This window comes from Trichosurus vulpecula, chromosome 5 (assembly GCF_011100635.1).
Source record: "Trichosurus vulpecula isolate mTriVul1 chromosome 5, mTriVul1.pri, whole genome shotgun sequence".
In the NCBI taxonomy this organism is placed as follows: Eukaryota; Metazoa; Chordata; class Mammalia; order Diprotodontia; family Phalangeridae; genus Trichosurus; species Trichosurus vulpecula.
Window position 1 is genome coordinate 128,450,697 of NC_050577.1, and position 17,383 is coordinate 128,468,079.

At 35.4% G+C, this 17,383-nt stretch overlaps 1 protein-coding gene across 2 annotated transcripts in view; it reads right to left on the reverse strand.

Annotated features, from left to right (window-relative positions):
• Window positions 1-17,383, reverse strand: part of CPED1 (cadherin like and PC-esterase domain containing 1) — a 417,833-nt gene that overhangs the window by 185,951 nt on the left and 214,499 nt on the right. For both annotated transcript variants that reach the window (XR_005010444.1, XM_036758868.1), the window contains exons 16-17: window positions 8,707-8,893; window positions 6,390-6,558 (exon numbers count right to left, since the gene is read on the reverse strand). Coding sequence is in view for 1 of the 2 variants with exons in the window: in XM_036758868.1 (XP_036614763.1) it covers window positions 6,390-6,558; window positions 8,707-8,893 (356 nt within the window). In the remaining variant the exon portion in view is untranslated. The remainder of the gene's footprint in view (window positions 1-6,389; window positions 6,559-8,706; window positions 8,894-17,383) is intronic.

Below are 17,383 nucleotides of genomic sequence, written 5' to 3' on the forward strand. Positions count from 1 at the left end.
ATAGATGAGGAAAGTGAGGCTAAGAAAATTTAAGTGACTTTTCTAATGTATCAATTATATGGCTTGCATGCAAATTAGCATTGCTAATAGGCTGCAACCTATTTCCATCTACAATACATTTCTCCATTGCTCTTTGGATCACCATTGAAATTGTGGTGTTCTATGACTTATAGCCAAACAACCTCACTGGGGGAATATCATAAGAGGCTCAGTAGTATTCTGACACATGGTACAATAAGTACAATGGTATCTGTAGGCTGGAGCATCTGGAAAATCACAGCTCTAGAAAATACTCTTCTTTTTAGCCTGTGAGTATAACATCCTACCTGAATTTGAGTGCATATTTGGGAAATGTATATCTCATTAATTGATAATAATAATAATCCAAGGATCACCAAACACAATCTTCTCTAGGGTTCTATCTATCAAATATACATAGGAGTCACCTTGTAAGATGAAAGCTGTCAAGGCAGGATTTTGCCTTGTTGAGTCAAGTGCTTTTTTTTTCTTTTGTAATCCAGAAACAAAAACCAACAGGATTTTATGTCCGCTGTACCTTTTAGTCAATTATGTGACTGACAAAATGGTCTACTGTAGAATTTGTGAAAGGATGCCTATTCCCTTCACTTATTTTCATCAAAGAAACCCTCAACATATATGGAGATATTCTCACTACAGTGACTGTGACAAACAAAAATAGCTCTCTAATTAAAGTAATTCATTAAGATTGTCCCAGGCCACTCAGTCTCCCTTACCACCTTTTGTAGCACCAGTGGTGCCTTAACTATTTTTCTATAACCAGAACACATCTCTGTAGAACTGGGAAAGATTTAGAGTTGTTATTGCAGATACGTGATGTGACCAATGCTTCTGTAGTGACCATTGCTACTGTGTGTAGCATCTTCTCTTCTTAGCCTCTCCTCTTCTACCCTTCCAACTTCTCAAATAAATCTAGCATCCCTTGTCACCCTCTATGTTTGACCAAGAGATTAAAGAGTGAATCTTTGCTTGAGGATCTCTTAGGAACCTTATATAGACTGCAGACATCACAAATTTTGGTTCAAATCTTTCATTTGGAGGGAGGTAGTTATTTTAAGAAATATTTCCATGTACACCCTTTAATTTCCTTAAATTATAACATATTTTATTAATTCCCAAATACTGTAAATTTCTAACAAAATTTTAGCCATATTAAATTTCTACAATCTATCACCATAATTTCACAATTAAGATAAAAATAAAAATTAGCCTTTTATTTTTAATCAAAAACTTTTTTTCTATAATTACAATTAATATTTCTTGTAACTCATAACACATCAGACAAAATGATTAAAAATTAATGAGTCTAATAAAAGACATTCACAAATAATCACAAACTTCATTTTAGCAATTGATATCAACCTTTTTTCCTCTAAACTTTTAATATAGTGATGAATAATTGAGCTTACATGTTCTCTCTTCCCAGCCTGCCCTTCCAAGAGGTTTTGGTAGTGAAATAGTTAATAGCAAGAAGAGAAAAATAAGAGACAAAAAGATAGAAAATCAACAAATTGGTTTTATCTTTTGGGGTGTTTTTTAGTTACTCAATGATTGGCTAAATTCTCATTTTAGCAATTATAGGATGATGTTGAATTTAATAACAGAGTTTATGGCAACCAAAATTTAATCTAGTGTGTGATGAGATACTTGAAAATTTCCCACTTAGTAATAAACCACAATTAAAATTTAATTCAGCTTTTTATGAAACAAATGTAGGCAAAACATTTGCAAATAAAGCACTCTAAATTTACTTAATCTGAAATGATGACTCCAGAGTTCATCCTTCCTAATTTAATGAGGCTGTAGAGTTGCTGACATAGAGGTGGGGGGGAACCAATAATATTTTGATGTTCTAGTTGTCTTCAAAGCTCAAAACATCCAACTGAATAGCCTTGAACCTAATCTCTATTTCTGAAATGCTTAAGAATTGTTAGAAGATTGGATATATCATCATGACTACTTCTTTATGTTGTAACCTTCATCATGGTATCAGTTTTCAGTGAAATTAGAATATCCTAGTGGGATAAAACATAAAAGAGAGTTAGGGGAAAGTCTCAGGATTAGAATTTTAAATGAATCCTACTGGGAGAAAGACCACACCACTGCTATTGACCTCCTGATGATGCCTGTCAGTTGTGCCTAGTCAATTGTCTAAAGGAATCCCCATCAGTTTAAACAAGATTTATCCTTTTGCCCCTTGAACAGGTGATACATTACTACAAGCACAGATATCACTAATCATTAGCCATCCAAACAATATATGCAATAGGATACAATGCTACCGCTGTATCAATAAAGCTAAATATTAACATTAAGATGACTCTTAAAAATGTATGGGAGTGAATATATAAGAAAATATACAGGCATCTCCTTGGCATATTTATCCTGCATGGATTTTTTTTATTTTTTTCTTCTTTACATCACCTCAACTAAGAGTATGAAATTACTAAATTCATTTCAATTAAATCACCATTTATGAAACATTCTTTATGCAAGGCACTGGATTAGGCACTAAAGATACAAAATAAAATGAAAATCATCTCTGTCCTCAAAGAATTATACTATACTGGCAGCAACATTCTGCCTCAGAAGATAATTTTAGATGCTGTTATCTGATTATCATTCTACAATAGATTTCCATAGCACAGGTTCTAAAGTAATTGAATGTCAATTGATTGTTTTCTGATCAATAAACACAACATTGGAAAAAGTGACTTCAAGTAGACAACATTGAAGTTTAAGCAAGTCACTTACAAAGAAAGAACTTGTGTTCCTTGGAACATATCTCACTATGCTTTTGCAGTACATTCTAGTTAATGTTGAGCTAGCTAGAGCATCCTTAATAAATATTGAACAAATGATAATATATTAATTAGAATGCCTCTAAAACACGATGAAATAATTTACTCAATAGTTAATTTTTTATTTTAAAGAAATTAACTATTTTTCTATAACCAGAACACATCAAAAATAAGTTAAAGTATATTGAAATAAAATATGATCATTTTGTACCCCATATCATAGTTAACATATGATGCTAAAAATTTCAATTACAACACGTGATTCAACTTACACCAAAATATTTATCCAAGTACTTTATGAGAGTGGCAAGACATTGGAAACAAAGTTAGATGCCCATCAACTAAGGATTGGCTAAACAAACTATGGTACATGAATGTAACAGAATATGACTGTGATGTAAGAAATGACAAAAATAATAGAGAGAAGCATGAAAAGACTTTCATGAACTGATTCAAAGAGAAGTAAGCAGAGCCAGGAAAACAACAAATGCAATGATTAAGTAGTTTAAATGGAAGGAACAACCACAAAACAATGGAAGATTAATGCTGTAAAATGACAAACAAGTTCATTCCCAAAGAAGATATATGAAAAGACACCTTCCGTACTCCTCTCCAGATATGGGGGAGTGAAGTCTACAGGTGTAGAACATTACATGTAATACAAGATTCTTTTGAAATTTTGCTTTGCTGACTTTTTTTCTCTCTCTCTTTTAAAATGCTTTGTTATAAGGAATAGTTGTATGGGAGAGGGAAAGAAGAGGTGAGTTATGAAGGACATTTAAACATATTGAAGCAAAAGATATCAATAAAATCTATAAAAAAGACATAGGATTCTTTAATCACTTAAATTATGCCGCATAAACATCATACCATCTGTTTATTAATAATATTAATTTTTTAATTCCTTCCAAAGTGGATTATGTAAGGGATATGCATATTCCTGAAATATATTTCTGAATTTTCTTGTGGATCTTGTGACTATTAAAAGAAAATATCAATATTTAAATTTTCTATCATATAAAATAATTATAATTCACTTTATATTGATCTTTACTAGTTTCAAAGGACTTTTAAAAATAATATCTCATCTAATCCTCACAAAAACCTGAAGAAGTAGATAATGCAAATATTATTGTTCTAATTTTGAAGATAAGGAAACTAAAACTCAGAGGCTGTGACTTGCCAACAGACATAAATCTAGGAAATATTAGTGATGGGATATGAACCTAAGCCTAGTACTCTTTCCATACAGTGAAAAAAGAAAAGTGACTTCAAACCCAGAAGAATAAGTGATCAATCATTTCAATGGGAGGGTACTCCATGGAATTAGTTGAATATTGTGCAGTCAACCATATTTCTTTAGCCTTCTTTCTTTTAGTTTCAGTTTAGCTGGGTCACAAAATTACACGTTGAGGTTAAGGAAAAAATCTTCCTCATAAAGTTAACCTGTAGTTTATTATTTCAAAACATTAAACCCAGGGAAAAATATTACTTCTATATTGTCCCTATAGGCAGTGAAAATTCATAACAAAAAATTATATGATGACACCTTACGTGTTTACCCCAGCACTGAAATCAATGGTTATTTGGGAGCAAAATTATCTTGTTTAAACCATGATAGAGGTTCTTCTCTCTCTTCTTTAATTTCTACTGCATATTTGAATAACGAAAGTTCAAGTACATTTTCAATACCATATTATTCAAAGCCAGGACATTTTAAGTATGAACTCACAGGAACTGTTGCTTTATCTTGAATGCTTCATAATTTTTTTTCAAGTGATACGAGCCCATTTTCCACATACTTAACATTTTCTGAAAGCAGTATTATCTATCACTCTCAACACTGTTTCATGCATTTTTCCAGGTTTCATTTTATAGTTAAAACATCCCTTTTATTTTCTTTGTGGAGAAAAGAAATTATACAATCCATGAGAAGGAAGACTTGACAGATAAGTGACCCAGTAAATAGAGTTTCAGACCTGGAGACAGGGAAAATCTGACTTCAAATCCTGCCTGAGACAGAATTTTTAGATGTATGACCCTGGGCAAGCCATTTTACCTCTCTGGGCCTCAGTTTCCTCATTTGTACAATCGGGATAATAACAACACCTACTCCACACAGCTGTTGTAGGGATCAAATGAGATTGTGTATATAAAGCACTTTGCAAAACTTAAAAGTGCTATAGAATTGCAACTGTTATGAATATTGCTCCAAATTTACTTGTATCTAAATTTTAAAATACAATCACACCCACACTAGTCCCTTTTTTTGATTGAACCCTAACCTCTTCCACTTTGGCTCTATTTACTGATTTCCAGTTAGAAAGTGAATCACATAGACAACCTGAAGTTAACCATATTTTAATCTATTATTCCATGTTCCAACTCTTTATATGTAATGAAATTTGAAGTCATACATAGTAAAAATAGGAGATTAACAATATTCATTGGGGAATGAAGATCTGTGTTAAAGGATTTGATTCAGACTGGAACTTAGAGAATGATGTAGTAGAGCACTGTCCTGAATAGGTCACTTAAGATATGGCACACATACTACTGTAATCAGCCAATTGGCCAACCATTCTTTCATATTCCATAAGATCTTTCTTGGCCCTCTCAATCAATCAATTGATCAACAAGTAACAAACAATAAATTATCAAATGTCTTTTATGTGACCAACTTTTCATATACAAAGGCAAATGACAGACTGTTCTCCAGGAACTTACATTTGATGGCAGGAGGCAACATGTATTTTATTCTGAGATCCCATTACCATCACATGAACTTTATATTACCTGCCTGAAATTACACTTTCTAGAACACAAAGGAAAGATGCATTTAGCATTTAACCTGGATTCCATCAAATCTATAAATTTGAAGTTTAGGGAGATCATTTATGGGAATTTCTTGAAAACCCCAATGATCATATCCAGAAATCAAGGTTGAGAGAAGAAGAGAACTGAAGACCAAGGCAGACTGATGAGATAAAAAATGGAATCCTCTTCCAAAATGACACTAGTTGCAAAAAAAACATGAGTGAGAGTAGATAAATGGGAGAAGTAACTGAAGTTTCTTAGCAATACTGAAGGGCAAGAGAAGATAAGTAAGATGTCAACCTACTTATAAACCTATTTATTCAAATCTCACTAGGACTTTCTCTCCATTACTGTATCCCTACTGAGCACTTCATATTTTCCCTTACTATATGCAGCCAAACGTGAATAATCCAAGACAACCAGCAAGATTTAACAGAAATGTTAAGGCAATGCCAACTTCCTCACTAGTTCAAGTTCTCAAACTCATGCCATTGTTTCTTCTAAAATTCTTTGTGATAAGTATAATACCTATGATGAGCATCATTGAAACAATAAAAATGAATGGCCATTGTAACATGTCCTGCATACAAAATTAGGAACTCTTATACCATTTGGTCCAACTACAATTTGCTCTTAAATTCACTCAAAATGCCATTACCCATCCTTATTAAACATTTTTCGTGGGCACACAGAACACACTCAGATAAACCAAATGGAAATTTTAAAATGTACCTGCACAAAGCCACATGCCACGTAGTCATTGAACAAGGGTAGACTTGGGCGGTCTTCTCGGTAAACCGTGAGTCTGTAATTGCTGAGGACTTCACCATTTGCTTGAGATTCATCTACCACAAGAATTAGGATTTTGTTCATTCCTAATCCCAGAGGATAATTTGCAAAACTGAAAAAAGAGAAAGAAAAAATAAGAGATATTGCCATCTGACTTTTTAAAAAATCAATCAATACGTTTTGTTGCTAACTTTCCTATATCCTCAGCAAGCAGATGAGTTTTGAGTTATGAAGGGTATATAATTTTAAAAGAAATGTAAAATAAAAAATAAAGAGAAATCCTGACTATGCCATGGTTTATACTGCAGGTCAAATCACACGCCTCATGAGCATATGAGACAGTAAAGTAGTAAAGTGAACAGCATACTGGCCTTGGAATTAGTGTAGACTTAAGCTCAAATTCTACCTCAGTTGTGTGATCCTAAGTAAGGCATTTAACTGCCTTCAGCCTCAGTAACTCAACTAAAAAATGGGTATAATAACAGTACCTGCCTCATAGGGTTGCTGTGATGATTAAATTAGGATATATGTATATGACATATATATGATATATTATAACTTTGCAAGCCTTAAACTTCAATATAATTGTTAGCTATTATTTATCATTATATGAAAGGGCATATATTATAATAATTTTCACTATTTCTACTTGAAATGGAATTTCTATGTCATATTAATTGATCCTCAGGTTAAATTCAGGACCAAAGAAATGCATGTGATATATTTCTTTCCAGATAGTGTGAAAAACCTATATTACAATCATTATCCATTTGGTGGGATTTGACTGAATTTCACAATTATATCCAGAAACTCTAGCACCTATTGAAATAGTTGATAAAGGGGAAAAACATACCAATGACTTAGAAAACCTGTCCTCCCAGTCAGTAAATTATAGGCAAAAAATTCTACATGCAGCCCCACAGTGTAGCCTCCTAAATATCTGCAAGTAGCTGCGGGAGGACAGAGACTGTTTCATTGATTTGTCTTGTATCTCCAACCCCTAGCACACGCCTAACAGATAGTAAGTACTTAATTAATGCTTGTTGACTTGAGCTGCATGGACAGATACCAGTACTCAGAAATGTTAATTAACCATTAAACCAGTGGTTCTTGAAGTCTGGCTCTTGGCTTAGAGGTTCCAGTCTCTTTCAGGAGGTCCATGAGGTCAAAACAATTTTCATAATAATACTAAAACATTCCTTGCCAATTAAAATACTCCACCCTTTTCCAACTACATAATTTTGTGAGGCCAGATTTTTTTCATATACTTCAACCAAAGCAACAAATTGCAACAGATTGAATGCAGAAAAAGATATGAGAAACCAGCTGTCTTCCATTAAGCCAGGCATTAAAGAGATTTGCAAAAATATGTAAAGCAATACCATCCTTCTTGCCAAATGATTTTTGTTTTAAACATGTTATTTACTAACACAGTAATTTACTATTAGTATGTTATTTTCAAATGATATTAAAATATAGTCATTTTGACAAAATATGTTATTCATGTTAATATACAATGGGTTTATTATTGTTATTTAAATGAATGAAAAGATGTTTTAACATTTTATTGATTTTAATTTCTATTATGGTAAATATTGATAGGTATAATCCAAATAAACAAAAGCTCCTTGAGATTCTGGATAATTTTTAAGAGTGTAAGTGGGTCCTCAAAAATGTTTAAGAGTATAAAAGGGGTCCTGAGACCAAAACATTTGAGGATGCTGCCTTAAAAGAACCTTTGCCTTAAGCAAAATTTGTCCTTAAAAGATTCTCTTATTACCTATATCAAGATCTTCTAAGCCCAATATACCTATGTAGTTTTCCAAAATGAAAACTGAAGTTCTAGGTGATCTTAGTTCATGGTGTTATAGAACTGGAAGGGAACTTTGAGGTCCAGCACTCATTATACAGGTAATGGAACCAGGGTCCAAGTGTCCAAGGGAACCAAGCAAGTGCCTGGGTGGGATCTGGGACCAGGTCTTCCTGACTCCAAACCCAGCACTTTGTTTACTACCCCATACTGCCTCTCCAAAGTTACAGGGACAGAGTAGATAAATGAAGTATAATCAATAAAGGTGGATGTATTCCTTTAATGTGGACAGAGGAATGATTTCACACTCTAGTCATTTCCCCAGTTGATCCTGCTTCTCAGATCTTCAATATTTCATGAAACTAAAGCTGAAAGTCTGAGTTAAACATCTATGAGTAGTTTCCCATCACTCAGAAACCATTCAATACTTGTACATTTTTGCTCCCATACCTTGGCCCTGCCTTTTCATCCAGATGTACTTTGCACTGGCAATTAAAAGTCTCTGCTCCAATTGTTACTGTTATGACATCAAATGGGACTTCAGAGTAGTAGTCTCTGATCTTTGGGTTAAATTCTGGATTCAGGTCCAAATGTGGATTTGTAAAGATCTGCTTGATATAAGATATTGTGTCTTTATCTGTTCCAAAAAGAAAAAAAAAGTGAGTGACTAACATTTCAAAATACCATACAGAATGGTTTATTTTTTGCAATTTGAGTGACCTTTGATATTTTTTGTATCTTCAAGGCATTTCAAATTTGTCAATTTTTGTTTGTAAAATTTGCCAACTTTTGTTGGAGGGATGCTGTTCACATCTGAGCCTTTGAAAATATAAATAGGAAATCCTCTCTCCAGTGGGTTAATAAAATCCACAAGACATTTATAGCATACACTGAGCAACTGTATTGTAAATGAGCGACAAGTGTGTGGGAGGAGAAAGGATGGCATGCTAATGTTGCCATTTAACTGGTATATCAGCTGATAAAGATAAGGGGATGGGCAGGTACAGGACTTAGAAGGGTACATGCCAAGTATATACCTCCAAACAAACACAAAAAGTACAAATGTGCATATCAATTCAACATGTTCAAAACACTCTCCCCTCTTTCCAGCTTTCCTATTTCTTTTAAAAGGACCACCATCTTCTCTGTCTCCCATATTTGCAACTTTGGTCTCTCCTTCACTGTTTACTCTCACTTACCCCAAATATCCAATCAGTTACCAAATCTTCTCATTTTTGCCATGGAGAAATACTGCCCCGCCCCGAGCTACCAGTGTAATTCAGGCCTTCATTTTTTCTTGTTTGGACTCCTATATGAGCTCTCTAATTGGTTTACCTGCCAGCTCTTTCTCCACTCCAATCCATTCTCCATGTAGCTACAAAAATGTTTTTGTTTGTTTGTTTGTTTTTTTAACCCTGAGTCTTCCTATTTTGCCAGACTGGAAGGGCGGTGGTCACTCACAGGCTCAATGCTGATTGGTAGAGAAGCTTTAACCAGCTCTGTCTTTCTGACCTTGGCCTGTTCACCACTACTTTGGAAAACCTCTCTTCTTCTAGGTCTCTCCATATTAGTGCTGGACTTAGTGTGGACACTCATTGACTTTCTGCCACTTAGAACTCCCTAAGTCAGAGAATCCAACAGCCTCAACCCTCAGGTAGCGATTTTCCTTAAGTATGGATCTTACCAAACCACCCTGTATTGGTAATTAAGTTGGGACTTTTTTTTTTTTTTACTGTTTTCTCTTTTGGAGCACTGAAGTAATCAAGTGCCTTTGATGAGTCTGGCCTTTGTTTCTTTGATTAAATCAGGAGTCTTTCATGACCTGCTTAAAAAACAAGAAAACTTAGTTCACATAGATTTGAGTCACAAGGTTGTGATGCCCTTTGACCCCATACAGGGTATATAAACTCAGAGGTTAGCATTTTGTTTTGGGCTCTCACTCACTGGAAGAGTGTTGTGTGATTTGACCAGACAAGACTCTGGGTAGCTGTTGTTAAGGAGCCCCTCAGCTTGAAAACCTAGATGTTGCTTCCTGGTAACTATGTACTGAGATGTTGGGCAGAAAGCTAGAAGCCTGTCTACTGGTTTGTGTTATTTGATTTGTTGATATTTTCTGTTTGTATTTGCTCTGAAGTTCAGGGTGCTGGCTTTTCCCCCTGAACTAAGTGAATGATATATGTATGTTTGATTAAAGTGAGATTGTTAACCCCTTAAGGTTGCTTTCCTTAGAAAAGCAGATCAAAGAATCTGTGCTGGCAGCACTTCTGTGTGCTGGTGTTGTTGGTCTTACACAGCTACAGTAGCAGCAAGCCACTGCTCAATAAACTCCAGTGTCTCCTTCCTACCTTCAGGATCAAATATAAAGTCCCTTGGCATTTAAGGCTCTTCACAACCTGGTACTTTCCTGCCTTTTCAGTCACAGATTTTTATAAAGTGCTTATGTACAGTGTCCAGCACATAGTAGGTGCTATAGAAATTTTTGTTGCTGTTATTATTAATCTCACCCTTTACTCCTTTCTATCATCCAGCAATGCTAGACTACTTGCTGTTCCCCCTACTTGACTATGCTTTTGCATTGACCGTCCCTAGTGCCTGGAACACTCTTCCTCTGCACTTATACCTCTTATGTCTGGCTTCTTTCAAGACTCAGCTCAAAGGCTACCTTTTGCAGGAGGCCTTTTCAGTCTCCCCAGGTACTAGAGCCTTTTACCTTTTTCTCTTCTGCATGGATCATGTATGTGCTCATTTATATGTTGTCTCTTTTTGAGAGCAAGGGACTGTTTTGGGTGTTTCGCCCTTCTTTCCTCAGCGCCCAGCACACAGTAAACACTGAATAAATGCTTGTTGCTTGCTGGCTTGCTTGCATATCAAATCCTCTCTCCATATCTTCTGCTTGTCATCTAAAGCCTGCATAATCTAGCCCTAGCCTATCTTGACAGATATATTCATAAAACATTCCCCTCACACACTCTATGTTTAGCCAATCTAGTTCACTTGCTGTTTCCATGCATAGTATTTCATCTCTCACATCTCTGTTTTTGCACAGGCTGTCCCCCACACCTGGAGTGCTTTCCTTCATCACACAAACATATCAACTGAGTCAGATGGTACATGCAGCTTCTCATACCCATAGACCCTCACCTCTGCAAAGAAGTGAAGGAGGTATATTTTTCTTATCTCTTTTCTTGGGCCAAGGGTTGTCATTATAATTGCAGTCATTTAAAAGTACTTATAAACAATGATGAATATCAAGAAAATCAATTATTTGCTTTTGAAATATTTACACTCAATTCAACTTTAACACATAAAATGTCCATAACTGCTCACCAATTACTCCTTCTGTTTTCATCAGTTTCTTTTTATTGAATGTTTTGTGTTTGCCTCTTTAAAATGGTCAAAAAAAACCATACTGTGCACTGTCATCTGTAAAAATGTTTTTAAGAAGGCTCTTGGTCACTCTTGTCATAATTTTACTACTGGGACTTGTCATTTTAGGACATTAGATTGGCACTGATTTGGGGGTAGGTCGCCGGCAATTGATTGTCATTGTTTGAAGCAAGCTGACAGTTCCTCATACAAACCTCAAAGATTGGGGTTAAAGTTCACAAGCTCTCAAACTTAGAGGTCATCTCTTATCCAGATCCCTCATTTTGCGGGTAAAGAACTGACTTGCCCAAAGTTACACAGACAGTAAGTGGAAGAGTTAGCATCTGAACCTAGATTTTAGGACTCCAAACCCTCCATCTCTTTGCACTGAATCATATACCAAAGGAACTTTTGGTATGACTTTTTCTCATGTGGTCTCTATGTGGTAACAGCTCAGTTCCAAGGGCCTCCAAGGTCCATGAGCTTGTTTTATTTTTTTTGGGGGGGTAACTATTTCAATATAATTGGTTTTCTTTGTAATCCTATGTATTTCATTTTAAGCATTATAAAATATTCTGAAAAAGGTTCCATAAACATTACTGGATTGTTAAAAGGATCCATGACACACACTCCTGTTCTACAAATAGGTGACCAAGGACAGAGAGCACCTTCCTGAAGAGTGAGGAAGAGGAGGAGGGAAAGAAAGAAGAGGAGGAGAAGGAGAAGGAGGAGGAAGAGAAGGAGGAGAAGGAAAAGAAGAGGAAGAAAAAAAGGTGTTATCCTATCACCTCCACTAGTTATCTAGGTACTCCATTTATATGTCACTGTAAATTCCAACTCTGGATTTAAGAAGTTCCTCATTCCAACACATCTATAGGGATTGCCCTGCATACTTAGCCATGAAGACAGTGATAGTAACAAAATACTACTGGAGGTAACAGCAGCAAAGAGAATGTTCTCCCTACCAACAGCTACAAAGCTGGAGTGACAGCTATACAAGAAGACACACCTTCTACATAGATCTTTTCTGAGAATTGAATTTCAGTACAACTTCTATTGCTCACAGGTTTTGTTTGGGATCTGGGCCTGTGATTTCAACCATGTGGGGGAACTCCTACTGTGGAAACTCTTTCCACTAATGCTAATCTCCAACTTATCTGCTATTTATAATACAAGAGACTTGCCTAGGGCTACTCAGAGACGAAGTGACTGACCAGGGCCACACGGCTGGAGAAAGCCAGAGTAAGGAAATGAATCTGGATCTTCCTGACTCCACTGCCAAGTCCTTCCTCCTATCTATTATAACATGATGCACAGTAACTTCAGTCCATCTATATATTTTGGTGCTTTCCTAAATCTGAAAAATTAAAAACTGCATAGGTACAACATAATGCAAAAACAAAAAATTAAGGCAAATCCAGGATGAGATGTAAGGTAATTTTGTTCCATAAGAAAACTAAGGTAAAAGTGATGGAAAAAACTCGTAAAATTTCCGTCAAATAAGTGGTCAATTCAACCAACCGGTTGGACTGATTTAATAGATTAGATTGTTCAGTTCAAGTATACTAACTGTAGACACAGCCAGACTGTAGTTTGGATATATCACTTCATGCAATTGCTATTTTGAAACTTGAAGGAATAAGGGTGGGTGCTACGCTACTGGAACCAATGCTACAAAAGAACATTACTCTAAATTCATTCCACTAATTAAGAATTAATTTCATCAACAACTATTTATTAAATAGCTAACATGTATGAGACTATAAATACTGGGCTTGCTGTGGAGAGGCAGGAGTGTGTATCGTGTTTCAGGTGCTTACTAGCTATGTAACCTTGTGTCTAACCTGTTAAAGTCCCAGGTTCTTCATCTATAAAATAGAAATAATAATACCTGTAACATTTGTCTCACAGGATTGAAAGGAAGATTAAATGTTATAATATGTCAAGAGCTTTGGGAAGGTTAAGGCATTACATAAATGTCATCCATCACCATTATCACTATTAATTATCATAATTATTTTTATTAAGTGCTATAAAAATATATTGTTTTCAAATTCAAAGCCATGCTTCCAGAGGACACTGTGACCTCCGCAAAGTCTCAGAGTGGTTGAGTATTGCTTACTTTGACAAACAGAAGGGCACACTAATAATAAGACAAAATATTTTATCACCTATACCGAAGGTCTAGATAGAGAAAAGAGAATTTGGAAAAGATTCCTTTTCCTAGCAAATACTATAGGGAATATATTGCATACTTATGATAATTAGTATTTAGCCAAGAAGGAGGATGGCAATTTACTCATATAAAATGTATAAATGCTTATAAAATGCATTTCAGATATTTTGTAATTTAGTAGTATATATAAGCACATATTTTGAAAAAACACTAAAGATCTTTGCATTTTACATTTTATATATTTTTTAATTGTGTAAGTTCTCAGTGGGGTACATTATCTACCCACTAAACCCAAGCCACTCATGGAGTGAAATGGATAGTCATTCTATTAAGTCTGATTTTACGTGTGTATTTGTGTTCATTTTATTGCAAAGGTTGCACCTCTAGTGTGAGCACTATGCCTTAGAGTCCCGCCAGCTTCTTGAGTTAGACCTGACATCCTACTCAACTGACTCACTGATGCTACCTCTCAGAACACCTGGTGTTTCTTTGGCCACATTCCCATTCAAGTCTTGACTTGAAGCAGCCCTGATTAGCACAGGAAATCTGTGGAGGACCAGCCTAAAGTAGGGTGAGAACAGACTGAAGAACTTATTTGGCAAGACTACGTGGGAGGCAATGACTGTTTCTGTCTGCTTGTAATGGATTTCTTTTAAATCAGGAGTTATATTTCCCTCTTGAGGAATGATTATGACTCACATAAAATGGGATATACTACTCTCTTAAAACTAATCCACCTATTCTGCGACATTACCTCCAAATATTTTTATCTAACAATTTGACACATACAAAAGAGAAAGATTAATTCTTATGACCCAGGGAGAACTAGATACTCTGACTTTGGAAAGGTTTTCATTTATAAGAAAATGTGAAAGTATTTCATTCAGCTGTCTTACTCATTTCTAGTAAAAAACAAAGGTAACAACTCACATTTGGAAAACATTCAAGCCAAAATGCTGAAAGAATGACTGATGTCTCTCTTCACAATGTTGTATTTTGGAACTAATATATATCTGCATACAAGATGACGATACCTTCAGCAAAGTTTTAAAGAACAGCTTGGATTGATAATAGCACATTCTCACAACAATTCAGTCAGATAGACAACATATTTATTATTACAGTGTTTAATTTTAATTAATACATAAGTTACAATTAATTTATCAGAATATTTGAGTTCATAAATAGGCCATTTTGATTATAAGTCATTATCACATGGTATCACATGGTATTGTATTAAAATGATGATGCTATTAACAATCTATAAAGTATATAAAAAAGATTAGCATGGTTTTCTAATGACTGAAAGTGAGGGTTGAAAAATTATCTAAAATATGTATTAGTCGATTTCAAAATGCTACATTTAAAAGTGGAATACATCTGATTAATTTTTACAAGAAAATGCTAATTCCATCATGGCCCGAGAATATTTGTCTTCAATGTAGGAGTTACCAGATTGTCCTACACCTAAATTCTTCACTACTTCAACAATTCATGTTTATGTGAGTATTGGCACTATTCCACTGCTAAAATGAGCAGTTCCTCTATAAGTCAGTGGAATGGGCTTTGAGAATTGCTAATAATTCATCTCTGTGTGGCTAACACACTTACAAGTCTCTTGAAATCTAGCTACCCTGACCCTTAGATGACAGGCATATAGTATATTGAATACATATTTGGAACTTTTCCATCTTGATAGGACATGACATATAAGAACACCATGAATGAACATTGGATGGGTTTTATTGATGTTCAAATAGACTTAATATCAAACTAAAATTATATATCCTTAGAGAACATCGAGGAAAAAGTCAAACTTGTCTCAAATGGCCAGCAAAACTCCTGAGTGAAGCTTGAATCAGGTTGAAATATAATTGGGAAATGTTTAACAAAATAAATAAAAATATAATACAACTAATGTTAAGTTGTAGTTTTCTAAGTCAATATGAGGCAGCAGGGATTGTTTCAATTTGAATTTGACACCACAAATCTAATCTAACCTCTTCTTTTTACAAATGAGGAAATTAAGGTCCATAGAGATTATGTGATTTGTCCAAGGTCACAAAATTAATTAGTGAAAGAGTCAAGATTTGAACTCATGTTTCTTGACTTCTTGTCCAGTGCTATTTATACTATGTCTCAGCTACATATCTATCATGAAAAGTTTGTTTCATATATCTTTCTAAGTCAAAAGTAATCTTTTTTTTTCATTACTTCCCCCTTCAAATAACACCTACATAGCAACTTTATGAATAAATTCCCAGAGAGTGGGGGAATTGAGCCAAGATGGCAAATTAGAAGCAGCAATCCAGCTGAACTCTCCCATCATTCCCCTAGAAACAGCTTTAAAATAACACCTCAATCAAATTTTGAAGTAGAAGAGACAACAAAAGGTCAGGGTGAGACATTTTTCTAAGACAACTTAAGAGGTGCACAGGAGAGATCTGTGACACCAGGGTGGGCACTGACTGGGAGGGTGGCAACAGTATTAAGTGGCAGGCCTTGGAAGGTGGCCTGGAAGCAGTCACAGCTTCAGGAGCTCTCAGCCCAGAGATGGTAAGAGGGTCAGACAACTGGTAAGAAAAAGATTATAGGGGATCTTTTGCTGGCACTGGGTGCACTGGTGCTGATTGGCTCTTCTATTACCCATACACAGTTCTGGATAACAGTTCCAGTGTAGAGAGAAGTGCTTATAGTTGGTCACAAGAAAGCAGGGGCCTTGGTTGTGGTTCCAGGGAGATGAGGAGTGGCAGTACAACAGGAGCCCTTCCTGGGTAAAGACCAGAGGGCAGACCAGGAGAACAGTGACCACACCTCTCCCAGGATTGCACCACCATGGAAACTCTAAAAACTTGCAGACTTTCAAAACTAGCTCTGAAAACAGCAGCATGAAAAAGAGTCTGAAGCTTGGCACAGTGACTCCCCACCTCCAGGTGAGAAGAGCACAGCTTTAACGTAAAGTTCAAAGTCAAGAAACAGGCTGGAAAAAATGAGCAAGCAATAAAAAAAAAGAACTTGACCATAAAAAGCTACTATAGGTTGACCTAGTGGTTGATAAATAATAGAATGAAAAAAGTGTGTCTTCTTCTCCACTCCACCAGCTTTCATCTTGTAGAGTGGAGTATTCACACTGATGATCTAATAACCTGACATCACAGTTTCTTTAATCACAACAACTTCTGAATTTCACATCCAAGTCTCTCACTAACATGGACATACCTTAGATTCTAAGATCAGGCTGTCCGAAATTTCATTGTCTGAACAAAGCTCCTTATCCCTCCACTTCTAGCATTTGTTCACACAGACTAAACCTACTGTTTTTAATCATCATCAGCTGCAGTCACTCAACCTCTCCTGATTTTCCAAGTCTTACCCTCCAACTTTGGCTGTTTTTTCCCTCTCTGTCTTGGTTGCTGTCATTTCAATGATTCACTAGCTATTCCTTGCCTTTTGACCTATTGACATTCCCAACACAGCTAATCTTCAAACCTGGATAATCTCTGTTATAAAATTCTCTGCTTCTATTCCCATGCTGCTGACCAGAATTGGAAAAAGGAATGTTAATTTCATCTACCATAAATTTAT